The sequence below is a fragment of the Leucopleurus acutus genome, assembly GCF_964270905.1.
Source record: "Leucopleurus acutus genome assembly, chromosome: 8".
Classification (NCBI taxonomy): Eukaryota; Metazoa; Chordata; class Mammalia; order Artiodactyla; family Delphinidae; genus Leucopleurus; species Leucopleurus acutus.
This window is the reverse complement of record NC_139151.1, coordinates 57,922,690-57,943,180: the sequence shown is the minus strand read 5'-3', so window position 1 is coordinate 57,943,180 and position 20,491 is coordinate 57,922,690. Positions and strand designations below refer to the sequence as shown.

General features: G+C 36.3%; 1 protein-coding gene across 1 annotated transcript in view; it reads left to right on the top strand.

Moving 5' to 3' along the window:
- The window catches only part of PPME1 (protein phosphatase methylesterase 1), a 76,119-nt gene that overhangs the window by 33,457 nt on the left and 22,171 nt on the right, over positions 1–20,491 (top strand). Inside the window, exons 2-7 of the mRNA XM_082844351.1 lie at positions 467–561; positions 1,273–1,364; positions 10,930–10,987; positions 11,437–11,488; positions 17,140–17,294; positions 18,187–18,277. Coding sequence (XP_082700477.1) covers positions 467–561; positions 1,273–1,364; positions 10,930–10,987; positions 11,437–11,488; positions 17,140–17,294; positions 18,187–18,277 — 543 coding nt within the window. The remainder of the gene's footprint in view (positions 1–466; positions 562–1,272; positions 1,365–10,929; positions 10,988–11,436; positions 11,489–17,139; positions 17,295–18,186; positions 18,278–20,491) is intronic.

Here is a 20,491-nt window from a genome sequence, read left to right as displayed (position 1 = left end):
TTGCCTTCTGTGAAGCTTGTATATTGATTGGTTGGGAAATGACAAAGAAGCATGAAAAAATGTGAAGGATTAAAGGTATGAAGAAGCAATAGTGACCAAAAATTAATGTAGCAGGAACAATATTAAAGTGGATTGAGAGGATAGGAATGAGCCTATAGCCAAGAACAAGGTGAGAGAACTAGCAGGTTTTGTTGTGTGTATATACACACAATATATTTGTGATTAAAACATACTAACGAAAAAAAACATACTGATGAATTTCCTAAAATCCTAAAATTTTATACATATATGAGCTTTTTAAAACAGTTTAATGTAATACTTTGTGTATGAAAACTCTTCATATCTTTACGAGAAAATATCTTGCTATTTTCATTTCAGATTTACGTTTAATATTTGTTGATGAAGATTTTACCTTTTCATGCATAACTAATTTTTACTTGAAATCTCTCTCTTTTTTTCTCCTTAGCCCTGGAAGAAAGCGGGACTTTTCTCCTGTTCCGTGGAGTCAGTACTTTGAATCCATGGAAGATGTAGAAGTAGAGAATGAAACTGGCAAGGATATATCCTTTGTAAAATGCCTTATTCTTTAGTAGGCTTATAACATTGTCTAAGAAGATTTGTGTAGTTTCTAAAATGTTCTTCTCGCTGTTTATTTCATTTTCATTCTCTGCCTGTTCCTTGTACAACATGGAATATTTCTTGTAAGACTGTGCCGATATCTTATTTGGCTATAATTGTCTCATGCATGGGGAAGGGATTAAGAATTAAATTCTTGAAACTGATATATCTTTTGAGGGCCCAGGTTTTGAGGGGAAGGTTTAATGAGTCAAGTGAGTTGAACTGGTTTAGCGTCTAGAAACCAGGGACTGTGTCCTCATTAGGGCAAAGGGAATAGTTTTTTTCCCATTGAAAAAGTGGTGATGGGCATTCCCTGGCAGTCCAGTGGTTAGGCTCAGCCTTTTGACTGTGGAGGGCCTGGGTTCAGTCCCTGGTCAGGGAACTAAGATCCCACAAGCCGTGTGGTACAGTCAAAATAAAAAATAATAATTAAAAAAAAAAGTGGGAAAAAGAACGTGGTCATACTGGCTCCATGCCTCAAAAACAGGTTTGGTGTCTCAGAAACTTCTACTTAAGTGCCTCTTAGGTTTGGAAGTCTGCAGCTTTGCTTATAGCTTGGTCCTGACTGAGTTTTCTGATCCAGTCATTATGACTAAGTAATCAAAAACTTCAGTGAGCAAAAGCTTAGATATGTTATCTTTAACTATTCATACACTTTTCGAGTTTACAAGAGTGGCTCAGAGGGTCCAGTCCTACTTCTTCTGCATGGAGGAGGCCACTCTGCCCTTTCTTGGGCTGTGTTCACGGTAAGTAAGCAGTTGATAGTGGAAGTTAATGTTAGTTAGCACAATCATTATTTGCTTGGGGATGAATTTGACTAGCCTAACTTTCTTCTGTGCTCATTCACTTAGCTTCATATAAGATGGTTAGGGATGTAAGTCGATTTCAAACATTTATCATCATAGGCCAAAATCATGTGTTCTTTAAACTAGAGGATTTTAACTGGAGTGAGCTTTAGCACATGAATTCTTCAGTTTATAAAATGTTCTATATATATTGCACTGGGATGAGGGGGATGGAATTCTCCAAAGTTGGGGACTGTGTCTCAGTGATTTAAGTAATGGATAAGCAGACAGTCTTTTTGGGTGCTTCGGTAGAGATAATGTCTGTCCTTTGTCTCCCTAATAGAGCCTGCTATAGTACTTAACACATCGAAATGCCCCATATATATTTGGAAAGTGTTCCTTCTTTTTAAAATAATGTTTATATTTTAATGGTACTAGTGAGCTACTAGGAAGTAATATTTGGTTGATGATACCCTGGTCTAGAGTATGGAATATGTGTCTATGTGAGTACTGCCAGTTGTAGATCTTCCCAATATTCTTGACTCTGGGGTAGGGTAGCCCATATATAAGGGGAGATACTGTTGAAGAAGATACTGGCAACATTCCTATCTAAAATGAAATTGTCATCTCTTCTTGTGTGTATCAAGCAGATATACATATGTCTTCTACTTACCACTAGTGAGTCTGAAGGACAGAAAGTGGGAGCAAGTGAGAATGCAGCACTATATACCTGGAGCCAGATAGCTGTGGAGTTGAGGAGGGCCCTGAATATATCATTTCATTCCTGGCAGCAGGATTATTGGAATTAAGTATAAAGGTGCCTTCTCATGTCTTCTATTAGACCATGAATTCCTTGAGAACAGGGATAATGTCTTACTTCTTTTGTTTCCCAAATTCCTGAAACAGTTTTTGACACATAGGCACTTACTTAACCATTATTAAATTATTGAATGATTTGGCCCTTGTCTTGTTTGCTACTTCCTTTCTCTTACTGTGGAATGTAGCTGTATGATTTGCCTGTAAGTGCTAGACTCTTTCATGTCTCTAGACCTGTGTTATCCGGTAGAAATATAATGTGAGCCACACATGTAATTTTAAATTTCCTAGTAGGGACATTAAATAGGTAAAAAGAAACATGTGAAATAATTTTTAATATATATTTTATTTTACCCATTGTACCCCAAATATTATAATTTCAACAGATAATCAATATAAAAATTACTGTTGAGATACTTCACATTATTTTTTATACTGTCTTTGAAATCCAGTGTGTATTTTATACTTATAACACATCTCAGTTTGGACTAGCCACATTTCAAGTCCTTAGTAGCATGGCTTTAGTCATTTACATCCCTCAACTAGATTGTGAGTTTTTTTGGAGGCAAAGACCAGAGTTTATTTATTCTGGGAACATATTGTATACTCAAGGAATGTTTTTTGAGTGAACAAGTAACAGCAACATGTGCCTGTTCCTAATGTAGCAACTATAGTGTCAATAGTAAACACTTAAAAAGTAGTGAAAATCAGCCTTCAGTCCTTTTCAGTTTTGGTACCTCTGAAGGACCTGGGACCAACCAAGTATGAACTGATTGAAGCCAAGAATTGGATCTGTAGTATCTGCTGATTCCTGTTTCTTTTCCCAGTTAATTCAGTTCATGTTAGCAAATATTTATGAATGTATTCTGTATTTCAGGTTTTGTGCTGGGTTACTAAGGACAGAGAAATGAGAGTTCACTCTTTAATAAGATCAGCCAATCAGCAAATACTTAAACCACTACTTTGTGCCAGGCATTATGCTAGGTGCTATAGATACATTGGAGAATTAAATGTATCCTCTTGTTGTTTTTTTTTTGCGGTACACGGGCGTCCTACTGCTGTGGCCTCTCCCGTTGAGGAGCAACAGGCTCTGGACGCGCAGGCCCAGCGGCCATGGCCCACGGGCTCAGCCGCTCCGCGGCACGCGGGATCCTCCCGGACCGGGGCACGAACCCATGTCCCCTGCATTGGCAGGCGGACTCCCAACCACTGCGCCACCAGGGAAGCCCCTCTTGTTTTTATATGATGTTTTAAGTGTAATGGGGAAAATAGGAAAAATGGAGATAACATATATATATAGATAATACAGCAAAAATTTTAAGAAGCTTTTATCTCAGACTGGGATTTGAATCTCAACACAACTTAATCTATCATGCTTTAGTTTCTTAATTTGTAAAATGGATATAATACTACCTAGTTATAATAGAGTGGTTATGAGACTGAACAAAAGTTATGAGGTTCTTAATAAAGTGCTTGACTCAAGCACTCAGTTGTCAGGACGGCCCTGGTGGTCCAGTGGTTAAGAATCTGCCTTCCAATGCAGGGGATGCAGGTTAGATCCCTGGTCAGGGAACTGAGATCGCACATGCCACAGGGCAACTAAGCCCACGCACTCTGGAGCCAGCATGCCACAACTAAGACCCGACACAGCCAAATAAATAAATATTTTTTTTAAAAAAGCACTCAGTTGTTAGATGAGTTTATAGCATCTATGTACAAGATACAAAAGTAACAGAGGAGGGAATTATTAACTCTGATGATGGTTGAGGGGGGAGATTAAAGAAAGTTTCATAAGAGAAGGGACATCTGGGCTTTAAAGACTGAATAGAAATTAGATTAGTAGAGAGGCATTTCAAGGAGAGATGAGTACAAAGGCAGTGAAGAGTGTAACAGTGAAGTATGTTTTGGAAGTTATAAGTAGCTCGAGTATAAAGTATAATGGTAGGGAGCAGGGAAAGAGGTGACTAGAGAGATCACAGGAACAAAATTATGGGAGGGCCTTGTATGCCTGGCTAGGGAATTGCACCCCTATCCTTTAGTTCAGGGTAATAGAGGGAGCTATTTTTAAACACAAAACTTCTCCTGTCCATAAACGTATTTTAGGCATGTCAGAATTAGAGAAGGGGTATCGAAAGTCTGATTTGCATGAAACAATTGCAAACACACCGAGATTGTAAAGTTCTGGGAAACTGAGCATTATGATACACATCTACCTACTTGTGTAATTGAGTATCGCTGTTTTAGTCAATGGGAAGTCATTGAAGAGCTTTAGAATAATCAGGATGCTAGTATAGATGATGGGTTGGGCAGGAGACATAGATGGAGACAGCGAGACTAGTTAAAAGGCTGTCTCTTATTAATTCTAAGTATTTGATATCTTATGGAGTGTTAGTTTCTTTTCCCGAGGAGAAAGTTTAATTAAAATTTTTCACCACATAAAAGTACTACTTAGAGTAGTACTGTTTTAAGTTACCCAATTCATTTGTGAAGGTAACATCAGTCTAATACCAAAACCAGGCAAAGACTGCAAGAAAACTGTGAGCCAATTTCGGTTATAAAATAGATGCAAAATCCTAAATAAAATAACAGCAGATTGACTCCAGTAGTGTAGTAAAATAGTAATACATTGACCAACTAGGTTTTATCCCAGGAATGTGAGAATGGTCCAGCATTAGAAAATCTATCAGTGTAATTAATCTCTCGCCTCATTTGATACGAAAAAAGGACTTGATCAAGTACAACACCCAGTATGTTGAAAACTCTTGGCAATTAGGAATAGATGAAAAACTTTCTTAACTTTATTAAGTTTATATACCAGAAAATTACGTAAATATACCTAGTGGTAAAAGAGACACTTTTAAAGTCAGAGACAAGATAAGGGTGCTATTTTCAACAGTATACTGGAGCTTCTAGCCAAACAATAAAACAAGAAGGAAACATGAGTTTTAAAGTTTTGAAAAGAGTGAGAACTGTCATTACTTGTAAATACTGTCTCTCTAGAAAACCAAAGAAAATCAACTGGCAAACTACTAGTGAAGCCATAGTTTACAAAGTAAATATAAAAAAATCTACTTTTCCTAAATATTAGCAGTTACTGGATTTGGAAATATAAGAGGAAAAATTATTCTATCCATAAAAGTGACAAAACTATAAAATAACTGGGAATAAGTCTTATTTGTTTTAACTTATAAGACATTTATGGAGGAAACAGTACAGAAGAATATAAAGGAAAACCTGAATAGAGAAATAAATCATGTTCCTGTATGAATCTAACTCCCCTAAATCTCAATGGGATTTTTCATGAGACTCTAAAATTCACACAGAATAAATGCCCAGTGATTGCTGAGATAATTTTGAAAAAGAGCAAGAGGGACGGGACTTGCCCTCTCATATATCAGAACATATTCTAAAACTCTATCAATAGTATGGTTATTGGCAGAAAGAATCAAGAAATAGGCCCATGTTTAAAAATAAGTTAATATAAAAAAACCCAAATGGATTAAACTACTGAATTTTAAAAAAAAAACTGTAAGAATATTCATGTATGACCTTGGAGCAGCCAGAAGAAGAAAAAGCCATAAAAGAAAGGTTGATAAATTCAACTTTGCCAAAATGAAAAACTCCTAGACAAGATATCTTAAAATTAAAACACAAGCTATGTGCTAGGTAAAAAGTATTTGAAATACATGCAATATGAATAACAGACAAAGGGTTAACAGTTTCATTATATTAAAAAAAACTACCGGGACTTCCCTGATGGTCCAGTGGTTAAGAATCCGCCTTCCAATGCGGGGGACACGGGTTTGATCCCTGGTCGGGGAACTAAGATCCCACACGCTGTGGGGCAACTAAGCCTGTGTGCTGTAGAGCTCGCGTGCCACAACTAGAGAGCCCACAAGTCCACGTGCTCTGGAGCCCACACGCTGCAACTACTGTGCCCGCGTGCTCTGGAGCCTGTCTGCCACAACTAGAGAGAAGCCCGTGCGTCGCAATGAAGAGCCTGCGCACCGCAACGAAGACTCCACACAGCCAAATAAATAAACATTAAAAAAAAAAAACACTCCCAAAAAGCAGTAAGAAAAAGATAATCCGGTAGAAAAATGGGCAAGAGATACGAAGTGGTAGTTCACAGAAGAGGAAATATAAATAACTGATAAACTTATAAAAATGGGTCTACCTTACTATTTTTTTTTAACGTTTTTATTGGAGTATAATTGCTTTACTATGGTGTGTTAGTTTCTGCTTTATAACAAAGTGAATCAGTTATACATATATCCCCATATCTCTACCTTACTATTAATGAGTAAAATATAAACTAAAATAAAAGAATACCACTTTTCACTTATCAGATTAGCCAGCATTATAAAGTTTGAGGATTTTATGTGTCTGTGAGGATACCTATTTCTCCACACCTTCACCAATACCTCTCAGAACCTGTTTTGTCAGCAACAAAATTTGGGCTAATATTTTCCCAGCCTACTTCTCAGGGAGATAATTTAGTGAGATAATAAAGTGGTACAGAATACCCAGATCTAACTTCCAGTCTTGACTCTTATTCTCTACTCTTGAGCTAGGCTAAACTTTGTACATTAGAATCACTTGGGGAACTCTAAAATGCGTTGATATCCTGGACCTCTACCCAGATCACGTAAATCAGAATTTCTGGTGGGTTAGTACCTGGGTAGCAGTATTTCCTGAAGCTCCTTATGTGATTCTGTTATGCAGCCAGGGTTGTGAACCACCTGGAATCAGGCTGTTCAGACTTTAATTTTGGCCTCACCACTTATTAGCTGTTTGTCCCTGGGCAAGTTACCAAACCTCTGTGTAAAATGTTCTCACTTGTAACATGATGAAAATTGTATCTAAATAAAAGAGTTGTGAGGAGAAAGTTAGATAATTCATTTGAAGCAATTAGATTGGTGCCTGATACATAGTAAGATTTAATAAAAATTACATTCTACTGTTGTTGCTGTTATTACTAACACCACAACTTCTATTGAGAAAATGGTTGGATAAGTCTAGTTCTTAAATAGCTGCTTTTTACTCAACCATTCCAGAAGTGGCAGAGTTGTACTATTTGAAGTGAGATCTAGAGGCATAGACATGCTCTCACAATTTTTTATTATCTATAAAATGTATTACTTTCTGAATTTACTTTGCTCATTCATTGATTACTAGTCTTCCTCCACCAAACTAGAATGTAAACGTAATGGGAGCAGGAACATTGACTGTCTTTTTCGTACTGTAACCCCATTACTCAATTGGTGCCAGACTTTTAGCAGATGCACTTTAGATTTGTTAAATAAGTGAGTGAAAAATCTGTTTTTAGTAGTATTGTCAGTGTTTTCTGACAGGCACATAAGATTTTGAATTCTTGCTTTCAATTTAAAATTGGAATTGACATTTACTGCCTTCAAATGAATATTTTGTTGCTGTTTTGTGGACCTAGTTTTACCTTTCTTTTTTTAAAGTACAGCAATCAGGCAAATTTGACACTGTCTTTGCCACTTAATTTTATTTCCAAAATACAGATTTGTTTTTGGCATTTAAAGCTTTAGTACCACCATAATGCATTAAATAACACCTGTAAATTAGCTTTCAGGAGCAAATAGCAGAGTATATTAGAGTTTTAGTCCTTTGTTCTCTTTAAAGATATTCATTAGAGTATTGGAAGTAGAAACAGACTTGATTTTCTAGGTGATTTTTAAAATATGATTAAATACACTAACAATGAATTATCTGGAAAAGAAATAAAGAAAACAATCCCATTTACAATAGCATCAGAAAATAAAATGCTTAGGAATAAATTTAACCAAGGAGGTGAAAGATCTGTACATTGAAAATTATAAGACATTGATGAAAGAAATTGAAGAAGACACAAACAGATAGCCCATGTTCATGGATCATGAGAATTAATATTGTTAAAATGTCTACTACACAAAGCCATCTACAGATTCAATGCAATCCCCTTCAAAATTCCAATGACATTTTTCACAGAAATAGAAAAAACAATCCTAAAATTTCTGTGGAACAACAAAAGACCCCAGGTAGCCAAAGCAATCCTGAGAAAGAAGAAAGCTAGAGACAACACAATTCCTGATCTCAAACTTTATTACAAAGTTATAGTAGTCAAAATAATATTGTACTGGCATGAAAATAGAAACATAGGCCAATGGAACAGAATTGAAACCTCAGGAATAAACCCACACATATACAATCAACTAATAATTGGCAAGGGATCCAAGAAGACTCAATGAGGAAAAGATAATCTCTAAAATAAATGGTGTTGGGAAAACTGAATAACTCCGTGCAGAAGAATGAAATTAGACCCCTATCTTACATCACTCACAAAAATTACTTTGAAATGGATTAAAAACTTAAATGTAAGACCTGAACCTATAAAACTACTGAAAGAAAACAAGGAGAAAGCCCTGTGGCAGTGATTTTTGGATATGGCACCAAAAGTGCAAGCAACAAAAGCAATAATAAACAAGTTGGGACTACATCAAACTAAAAAACTTCTGCACAGAAAAAAAAAAAAGAAAAAAAAGTCAGCAAAATAAAAATGCAGCCTACAGAATGGGAGAAAATATTTGCAGACCATTTATCTGATAAGGGATTAATATCCAAAATATATAAGGGACTCATACAATTCAATAGCAAAAAAAACCAATCCAATTTAAAAGTGGACAAAAGACTTGAATAGACATTTTTCCAAAGAAGACATACAAATGGCAACCAGGTGCATGAAAAGATGGTCGCTATCACTAATCATCAGGAAAATGCAAATCAAAACCACAATGAGATATCACCTCACACCTATTAAAATGGCTATTAAAAAGGCAAGAAACAAGTGTTGATGAGCCTGTAGAGAAAAAGGAACCCTTCTGCACTGTTGATGGGAATGTAAATTGGTATAGCCAAACTATGGAAAACAGTATGGAGTTTCTTCAAAAAATTAAAAATAGTACTCCTGTAAGATCCAGCAATTCCACTTCTGTATATCTGCAAGAAATGAAAAAATGATCTTGAAGAGATAGCTGCACCTCCATGTTCACAGCAATGTCATTTGCAATAACCACAACATGGAAACAACCTAAGCATCAATCAGTGGATGAATGGATAAAGAAAATGTCTCACACACACACACACACACACACAGGAATATTCAGCCATGAAAAAGGGAATCCTGCCTTTTGCAATAACATGGAGGACCTTGAGGGCATTATGCTAGGTGAAATAAGATAGAGAAAGACAAATAATGTTATTGTGGAATCTAAAATGTCTACGTGGAATCTAAAAATGCTGAATTCATGAAATAGAGATTAGAATGGTGGTTGTCAAGGGCTGGGAGGTGGGGGAAATGGGGAGATGTCGGTGAAAGGGTACAAACTCCCAGCTATAAGATGAATTAGTTCTGGGGATCTAATGTACAGGATGGTGACTGTAATTAATTATACAGTATTAATACTTGAAAGTTGTTAAGAGAGTAGATCTTAAATGTTGTGTCCCCCCCCCCACACACACACAAATGGTAATTATGTGAGGGGATGGAGATTATTGTGGTAACCATTTTGCATTATACACATATATCAAATTATCCCATTGAACACCTTAAACTTACATATGTTATAAATCAATAATATTTTGACAGAGCTGGGGAAAATGATCATAGGAAATATCCAAAGAGATGACATATGGATGGCAAATCAGAGGAGTTTTTTCTCCTCTCTTATTAATTTTCTAAATTTTCAACATTTTTATAATGTGAATATATTCAAAATATGTTTTAATCAGTTAAAAATAAAATGAGGGGAAAATGTGATTTAAGAGCTCTGATTTGTTTTATGGTATACATTGTCTGTTATGTTAGTATCTTACCTTGATTCTGGTCTTATTTTTGTTACTAGTTGCATGACCCTGAGCAAATAATTTCCTTTCTCTTGACTTCAGTTTCCTCATTCATAAAATGTAAGAGTTAGCCTAGATAGTTTTCCTATCTTATTCTTAAAAGTTAAAAAAGTGTTGATGACATTTACTAACACCAATTGTGATATATTATTGTCAAAGAAACTAGTTCATTTGACGAAGAAGATCCTCAATTATTTCAGGCTTGTTTAAACCTCTGAAATTATACTTCCTCATGATATTATGATTTCTTTTTCAATATATTTTTGTTTAACTGGTACAAACTTATGTGTATTCCTGCTCTGTCTTAAGTGAATCTTTGGTAGATTTCATGACTTGTGCTGCTTTCAAGGTTATTTCATGATCTGAGTGTCACATTTGTGTGATATCCTGAGCCTAGATATAAACTGACTCATGGTCCTTATCTAGAGAATTTCCCTTCCATATTAGGGAAAAGATAACCAGTGAGTATGGATGAAAATCATAAGTAATAGTAAAGCTCAGAGGGTCATTGTATAAAGGTGCTTATTCTGTTTTATGAAAAGCTAGGAAGAGTTAAGTTTTAAAGAGGGATTTAGGTGGAGAAAGCCATATTTTGAAGTTGGGATATAACCAGAATATGCACACAAAAAGCAGAGAATCATTATTTTTAAAATTTTGCTTTAAAGTGGAAAGTCTCTTGATTCTCTTGAGATCCTTGAATTCTGATGGCAGTTCATCTGACAAAGTTATCATTGGTAATGGGGAAAGATTTGCTAACCCAGATGTATCTGAATACTTTTCCTTTTCCTCTTCCTCCTAGGCAGCAATCATTAGTAGGGTTCAATGTAGGATTGTGGCTTTGGATCTTCGAGGTCATGGTGAGTGAAGTTCTTAATTAGTCACTGACTCAATGATATATTTGCCAAGCCCTTTGAATAGTGTTAAATATTACAGATTTCATTGTGGCCTGGGCTGTTCCATTTGTGCATTTAGAGGGAAGTCCTAGCTTTCAGTTTTCATAAATATTTTTATACACACATATATATATATATTGTTGTTTAGCTAAGAAAATGTCCACTAACGTAACCAAATTCTGATGCTGGTGATGTATGAGGAATGTGGAAAAATCTTTGCTACTGTAATTATCCTTCTTCAGATGGCCAACTATAAAGATACGTCTGTAACAGAAAATCCTTGCTATGCCCATCATATACCATTATAAAATTCCCATTTCATTATCCCAAGGTGAGATTTTTTGAAAGCAAATACTCTTGCTTTTATGATTTATCTTCATGGGACTTTTATTTTTAAAATATTTTCTTTTTAGGTGAAACAAAAGTTAAGAATTCTGAAGACCTGTCTGCAGAAACCATGGCAAAGTAAGTAATCTAATACTGTTTATACAATCACCTGGCTTCCATTACTATTATAAATAATAGTTTATCACTCTCCTGGTGAGATTGTTGAACAACAAATAACACAGAGAAAATTTTACTTCTTTTCTCTTTCCTCTATATCTGGTGTTTCTTTACTGTTTAATATTGAAAGAAACCTCCATCTTCCTTGGTATATTCAATGTGATGGTCATCACTTAAAGCATTTGAAAATTCTTCAAGGCACAGTTTAGTTTGTGTTGGCTTTTGAAAAGTTTTCTTCTGTTGACAGAGTTGAATAGAATCTGAATATTTATTGGGGACCCATGCTTGAAAAGTAGTTGTATGCAAAGGGCTCTGTAAGACGTTCTTAAGATATCCTGCCCACATTCTTTGTCAAGCGTTATAGTAAGACAAAAACAGGGTATTAAAGAATAACTGATTATACCCTGGGCCTCAAAGTAAAAGATGAGTATAGCACATGCAGTGGCTCTCAAACCTGGCCACTCATCAGAATCATCTGAGAAGTGATTGAAGTACAGATGATTTGGCCCTACCCCAGACCTATTGAATTAGTGCTTCTACCAGTGGGTCTGGGCATTCAGATTTTGATAAATTTCTATAAAGGAATCTGATGCAGCCAGTCCCATGACTGGTGTTTGGAGACCACTATTCTATATTGTAAACAGGATTTTTCCAACTGCCCTGCTTTTAATATGTACTCTCTCATGTGCTTAATGCATGCTCTCTCAAGTGTATTTTTGGCACCAAAAATATCTTGTCCCTTTTTACTTTAGCAGGTTTAATCCATGAGTAAACTGTTCTTCCTTCAGAACCCAAAGTCATGTGACCATAATTGTATTGTTATAGTAGGTGTTATTTATGTATTGTATAGTAGGTGCTATTTATGTGCTTCATTAAGTATAAATTAAACATTTGTTAAGGATAAATTAATTATTTTAATTAGTCTGTAGTGTAAATATTATCACTTTTTTACCAATGAGAAAACTGGCTCAGATGGGTTGAATAACTGCATGAGGTCCCACAGTTAATAGACTAGAATTGTGATCATTCAACATAGTGCTTGGCAGAGAGAGAGAAACAACACTGTGAGAGGACCATTCCACTCAATAAACATGTGCCTGAGAAACCATGAAAAGAGAGCCAACAATCTGCTCCCTCAGTTGTTCCTTTGTAATGTGAGAACAATAAAGCCCAAAATAATCAAGCTTGTTAGTGATACCTATAGAAAGATTTGTGAATAAGTTTTAAAGCGTTTCTTGACTGTTGACAAAAAAGTGAAATACATCATCTAAGTGGCCAGGCAGTCAGACAAGGGTGATGATGGCTTGACTGACATTCAAGAAGAAATTAAAGAATTAATTGATGACCTTAAGGAAACATTGCCTAATAATGTATCAGTCTGGGACAATCAGGAGAGAGAAACCACACAGTAATTTAAACAAGGAAAGTTTAATATAAAGATTTGTTAACTGTAACAGGATTGGAGTACTGAGGAATTGGCTAGTAAGAAGTAAAGACTAGAGGGTTAATTAACTTGATTGTGGGAATCATGTCACAGTGTATACGTATTTCAAATCATCACATCGTATACTTTAAATATATTACAATTTTACTTATCAGTTATATCTCAGAAAGCTGGAAAAAAACTTGAAAAACAGAGAGAAGTAAAGACTAGGAATAGCAGATGTAAGAAGCAGCCACTTCATATTTCCCCTCAGACTGAGTGGAAGAGGTTGAGATCTAGACCTTGTTGGAGAAGGCACAATGGTGGCTTACTGAAGGCAGAGAAGTCACTTGGATACTATGTTACATGGCAGAACTTGTCAGAAATCTGCCCTTTAGGGTGCAGGAGAAGCTGTTCACAGGGAGGTATCTCACCAGTGGCACTTTGCAACAAAAATATTGGGGGTGGTTCCAGAGATCTGCTGTACAACATAATGCCTACAGTTTTTTTTTTTTAATTATTTATTTAATTTATTTATTTTTGGCTGCTTTGGGTCTTCGTTGCTGCTTTCTCTAGTTGCAGTGAGCGGGGGCTACTCTTTGTTGTGGTGCGAGTGCTTCTCATTACAGTGGCTTCTCTTGTTGCAGAGCTGGCTCTAGGTACGTGGGCTTCAGTAGTTGTGCACACGGGCACAGTAGTTGTGGCTTGCAGGCTCTAGAGTGCAAGCTCAGTAGTTGTGGCACACGGGCTGAGCTGCTCCGCGGCATGTGGAATCTTCCCGGACCAGGGCTCAAACCTGTGTCTGCTGCGTTGGCAGGCGGATTCTTAACCACTGCACTACCAGGGAAGCCCCAATTATGCACCATTTTTAATATAGCAATTATACTTCAATAAAGCTAGAAGGGACCATCAAACACATGAAAGGATGCTCAGTATCACTAATCATTAGAGAAATGCAAATCAAAACTACAATGAGGTATCACCTCACACCAGTCAGAATGGCCATCATCAAAAAATCTACAAGCAATAAATGCTGGAGAGGGTGTGGAGAAAAAGGAACCCTCTTACATTGTTGGTGGGAATGTAAATTGATACAGCCACTATGGAGAATAGTATGGAGGTTCCTTAAAAAAACTAAAAATAGAACTACCGTATGACCCAGCAATCCCACTGCTGGGCATATACCCTGAGAAAACCATAATTCAAAAACAGACATGTACCACAGTGTTCACTGCAGCACTATTTACAATAGCCAGGACATGGAAGTAATCTAAATGTCCATCGACAGATGATGGATAAAGAAGATGTGGCAAATATATACAATGGAATATTACTCAGACATAAAAAAATGAAATGTTGTTATTTGTAGTGAGGTGGATGGACCTAGAGTCTGTCATACAGAGTGAAGTAAGTCAGAAAGAGAAAACTAAATACCATATGCTAACACATATGTATGGAATCTCAAAAAAAAAAAAAATGGTTCCGAAGAACCTAGGCGTAGGACAGAAATAAAGACGCAGACATAGAGAATGGACTTGAGGGAGTGGGAGGGTAAGTGGGAGGGTAAGCTGGGACAAAGTGAGACAGTGGCATGGACATATATATATACTACCAAATGTAAAGTAGATAGCTAGTGGGAAGCAGCCACATAGCACAGGGAGATCAGGTGCTTTGTGACCACCTAGAGGGGTGGGATAAGGAGGGTAGGAGTGAGACCCAAGAGGGAGGAGGTATGGGGATATATGTATACGTATAGCTGATTCACTTTGTTATACAGCAGAAACTAACACACCATTGTAAAGCAATTATACTCCAAGAAAGATGTTAAAAAAGAAAGAAAAACATTTTGCTAAACATTAAAAAAAAAAAAAGATGTTAAAAAAAACCAAAAACAAAGATGAACCTCCCATTAGGTTCAAACAGCTCCCTATACCCCTCCTTCATAGTATTATCCCAGTTTATACTTGGATTTTCAGTACCTCTTTGTTCACTTCCCCTCCCTGCAAACGTAAGCTCCATGAAGAAGGGGACTTGTCGGCCCTTTTTACCGCTGTACCCCCAGACCTGCCACAGTACCTGGCCTGTGTAGAAACTCAACAGTGACTTAATAAATGGATAAGTGAGTCCTACTACAAAAAAAGAAAAAGCTAGAGGGGGAAAAGGAACATTGGGGATGGAGGGATGGAGTGCTTGGAGACGCCTCCTGTGTTGCAGGAGCTAGGCCCTGGGGAAGCTGTGTGTGCTTCAGGTCTTGGGTGCTACACAAACTACAGGAGCTTGTGGAGTCAGTGCAAACCAGGAACAAAACCCTCTTTTTCTGCAGTATCTCTCCTTTGCCCTCTATTGGCATAGCTTAACATCTTGCTGGCTGGCAAAGGAAAAACTATTTAAAAGCCTCATCCAGTTTTGCAGAACATGAAATAAAGGGTGAATGAGAGCCAAGAGACAATAAGTTGCTAACTCACACAAAAAGTTAAAAAGAAAATTAATGATTAAAACTTCTATAATAGATGAAGATAATTACTAAGAATCAGAAGAGCCAACAAGTTGGATTCTTGCTGAAATAGTTGAAGCAATAAAACATTTATATTGTTTCTGAGCTCAATCATTCTATGAAACAAAAATCTCAAAATGGGCATCTTAATGGGCAATTAGAGGGGTTTTCAAGTAGCACTGACAGCATGATTTTTGCCTTTGACATCAACTTCAGAACCTAAGCCTTACGTAAAATGCAACTCCACTGAAAGTAGAAGAGCCAAGATCTGAGTTACTCTGATACTCCTTTTTCTGTTATGTCTGTGATATGCTATACTGCTTCTCAGGAAATGAGCTAGTATTAATAAATATGATAGAATCCCCCTAGAAGTCATCTACCAAAATTGTGGTACATCCAGTTACTAGATAATCTTTCATAGCATCCTTTTATTTTACTCATTATTTCTGTTATGAACCAAAAATTTTAGCCTTAAATTTAATTCCAAAGGAATATTAAACTATTATTTGTTTTCGCTTATAAAATTGCGTGGCTTTATCTCGCATTTAGATTGTCTGCAGATGCTACCACTACCCTATTCACATCTGTAATTGTTGTATGAGATTTTAAAGATTAATTCCTTCATAAATAATTAATAACATTTACCTTTGCCATTCTGAATACTGTGGAGACCATATCTGAATGGCTGTGTCCCTACATTCACAACTACTGTATTTGGCTAACATTGTGTGAGTGCCTGAGATATGTAGTGACACTCAGCAAGACAAAACTGTCTTTTGAAGTTGACTGACTCACCCACTCACAAAAGAAGACAGCAGAGACAGTGGTCTCTAGAAACACACCTTACTTACCTATTGCTATAGCATAGAAGGCCCATATGCAAATAAAAACCAAAGTTCCTGCTTTACTTCTCATTTTCAAAGCTTTGAGGTTTGACTTTGTTAAATAGATCCACTCATAAAGACTGGAACAGAAGCCAATAAAAATTAGCTCTGAACATCTTTCTAGTTTCTCAGAACACTAAATTTGTGTTCATACTTCAAACAACTTTACATAACAAATTGTAAATAATAGTTAACGTTTGAATAGCACTTTACTCTTTACTCTTTTCAAAGTAGTTTTACATTCAGTGTCTCAGTTAATCCTCAAAGCAATCCAGAATAGTAACTGATATTCTTATCTTCATTTTATAGATGTTGAAACTTTATCTGAGAGATTAAGTAGCTAATCCAAGTCCACATAGTAAAAAATAAACTGGGGCTGCAATTCATCTTGTGACGTCAAACTTCACTACATTACAATGCTTAAAATTGTTTTCCTGTTTTATGGATGGGGAAACTGAGGCATAGAGCAGTTAAATGATTTGTCCAGAGTTTCAAGCTTACGTTTAAAATAAAGGTATATGTTTATGTGATTGTACTAAATGTGTGGAATAGTGAAGGTGTGATGTAAAGGAAAATTAGAAAATTTGGTTCTTAGTCCTTAAACTTCCATTTATCAGAAGAGCTAGCTGTGTGGATACACTGCGGGGCCAGGGTGTTAGGACGTTTACGGAGGTACATTTGCAAGATGGTCCAGTAGACCTTTACAGTCCTAGGACTGTTAGTTACAGATCAAAAGGGAGAGTTAGGAAATAAAACTATCTTTACAGTGTTGTCAGAGTACATTCCATGCTTTTTTTCCTTCTCTTTGCAGAGATGTTGGCAATGTGGTTGAAGCCATGTATGGGGACCTTCCTCCTCCAATTATGCTCATTGGACATAGCATGGGTGGTGCTATTGCAGTCCACACAGCATCATCCAACCTGGTACCAAGCCTCTTGGGTCTGTGCATGATCGATGTTGTGGAAGGTAAGTTTTTTTAGTGCTGAGCAAATCAAAATCTTTGACTTACAGAAAACATCCATGGTAGATTATTGTTATTTTGTTTTTATTTATTATATATGACTTCTCTCATCTCGAAGTATGTTCCTCTGTCTTTTATATCTTTTTTTTAATGTTATTTTGTGGCAGAGGCATTCCCAGTATTTTTTTATTGGGATACAATTGACATATAACTTTGCATTAGTTTCAGCTGTACAAAATGATTTAATATATGTATATATTGTGAAATGATCACCACAATATATCTAGTTAACATCTATCACCACACATAGTTACATATTTTTTTTCTTGTGATGAGAACTTTTAAGATCTATTCTCTTAGCAATTTTCAAATAGGCAGTACAGTATTAACTATAGTCACCATGCTGTATGTTACATCCCTAGGACTTATTTATTTTATAACTGGAAGATCATACTTTTCACACCTTCACCCATTTTTCCCACACCCCACATTATGTAATAATTTTACATGTCATCAAAAACTCTTCATAAACATCTTTTATGGCTGCATAATATTTCAGTTGTATGTATGTCCCATAATTTTATTTAACATATAAAAAGAAACTGCCATGTCTTTTATGACCCAGCATCAGAAGTCACACTATTGCTCATATAAGTCAGCCAGCCCTATTCAGTGTGGAGGGACTGTTGAATACCAGGAGGCAAAAACCACTGGAGGCCATCTTGGAAGCTGGCTATCACATCAGTCTTCTGAATTTTCTTAAACTGTTCCTTTTTTTTCCCCAAGTGCCACTTAATTCTGCTGTCATTGAGGGGAGATGTATACAGTTGACACATTAAGTATAAATGCTCAGAATATCTTAAGTGCTGTGGTTAAAATTTTTTGTTTAACGTCTAGGTACAGCCATGGATGCACTTAATAGCATGCAGAATTTCTTACGTGGTCGTCCTAAAACCTTCAAGTCTCTGGAGAATGCCGTTGAATGGAGGTAACCCACAAATCTATATTGTCTATATTTTAAATGTTAGATTGTAGCTTTCCTTTTTCATCAGCTCAAGCACCAAGTTGAAAGGAATATTTTAGTTCCTATGCCTTAGCTTTATTGTAGTATCAGGTATGGAAACATTTACATAAGGAGCAGATTTTTAAAAAAATATTTTAAATGTTTCAGACTTGGCTCGGTTCTCTAAAACCCATCCTTTTTCCAATACACTATAGTACCTCCTAGAATCTTAATAATTATGGATCATCTGCTGTCTAGCTGTTCCCATCTCTAAGGTGGGAGTTTGGACTAAATGAGATTCTAAGGCCTTTTCCATCTCTGATGCTCCATGGCTCTAGATTCACTTTCTGTGTTCCAGAGAAGATGGAGAAACAGATGGTCGTGGGTTTCCTTTTCAGTTTTTATTTGGTTTTTGCATAAATAAAAACCCTTTGGCTAAATGGTTCTCATAAAAATTACTGACAGAATTGGCTATGGCTTCCACTTAAGTAAAGGCTGTTCAGTTATTAATTATACACTAATTCAATCAATTATTTGAATATTTATTAAATGCATTTATATTTATTGAACACTTTGTGCTAAAGGGTAATGATTCAAAGATGAGTAAAGCACTATCCCTCCCCCCAGGATATCAGTCTTCAGATGAAATATCTTTAGTGTCCTGTCTTCCTACCTATCCCTCAAAATCCATTTCTAGTCCCCTCTCCAGAACCCTTCTTATAACTCCTACAAACCACCCAGGTCCCTCCTTCAGCAAAATTGCTAAAGACCTTTAAGTATGTATTATATTGTACTGTTTACCCCTTAAGTCTTCTAATCCTCCTTTAAGGGATATGCTTATATTGTTAATTTTCATTTCTGTCTTAATGCCCTTCCTGCATCATAAGGTCAGAAGCTATTCTCTATTTCTTTTGTACTTTCATATAGCATATAGCATACTGCTGGCTGCTTTAGCAGGCAGAATGTATCTGTTTACTGAGTCAGAGATATCAAGTGGAAATTAAGGACCTGGTAAATATATCCTGGGGATTCCTCCTAGGACAGAGGATCTCATGCCAAATATGGCTTGCCAGAATGATATTTGCGTTTGATATGGTTGCTTTTGCCTCCCCTGTTCACTACTGTGATGCAAGATGTACTCTTGGAAGCACCAAAAATCTCTCCATCTTGAGCAGCCACACTGAGAATGTGGCTGCTGCCAGCTCAACATGAACCTTGGGCACCCTGCCTGCTTCCCCAGTAACAACTAGTGAGAAAATTATTCCAAATAACTTAAAATTTATTCAGTAAACATTTTTTTTTTTTTAGTACCTAAGATGTGTCAGTGCCTGATCTAAGAACTGGGGATGAATCAGGCTTAGTTCCTATCATCAAAAAACTGGGAACATACATACAAGTAAAGGCATAAACACAATACAATGAAGAAGGTACAGAAGACAGGCACCCAAACCAGCCTGGGGGTCATGATGAACCTTTTGTTAAGGGGAGACAGAGTCTTGATTCTAGTACCAGATGTAGGGTAGAATAGACATTCCACTTATTGAATGTTAAAATATTCTGGGTTCTATGAGAGCCACTGATTTCTAGACACTTTCTGAGCCTAAGAATCAGAAAGAATACAGTGAAGTTTTTGGTAATTATGTTTTGTGTCTGCTGGATATCTGAATCAAGTTTATGACTCATGGCCATTTTGGTTATTCTAGATAATTTTTTTTTTTTAAAAATAGGTGTTGAAATACAAAACCAATCTATTTAAATTCAGTAAAGATTTAAAGCAAAGTGAATTTCTGCTTTTGCCCTCTTGGTCATCCAAATGAGAGGCAGTAGGGTGTAGTCATTAAGAGCCTGGGCTTTGAAATTTGAAAAAGAATAGATACAGGTGTACGTATAACTGAATCACTTTTCTATACACCTGAAACTAACACAACATTGTTAATCAACTATACCCCAATTTAAAAAGTTAAAAGAAAAAAAAAATGAGCCTGGGCTTTGAGGTCTGATACGGATTTGCGTCTTGGTTCCACCACCTGGCTGTTCTGAGGAAAACAGAATAGGGGAAGGAGTGGAGAGTAGGGGTGATAACAAAAGTGAGAAATTGGTTAGGAAATAATTATAGTTGTAGGAAAGAGTAATGATGGTAATCATAGACTATGATGGCAACAGAGGAAGTTATGTGGTCATATTTGGAATGTATTTTGA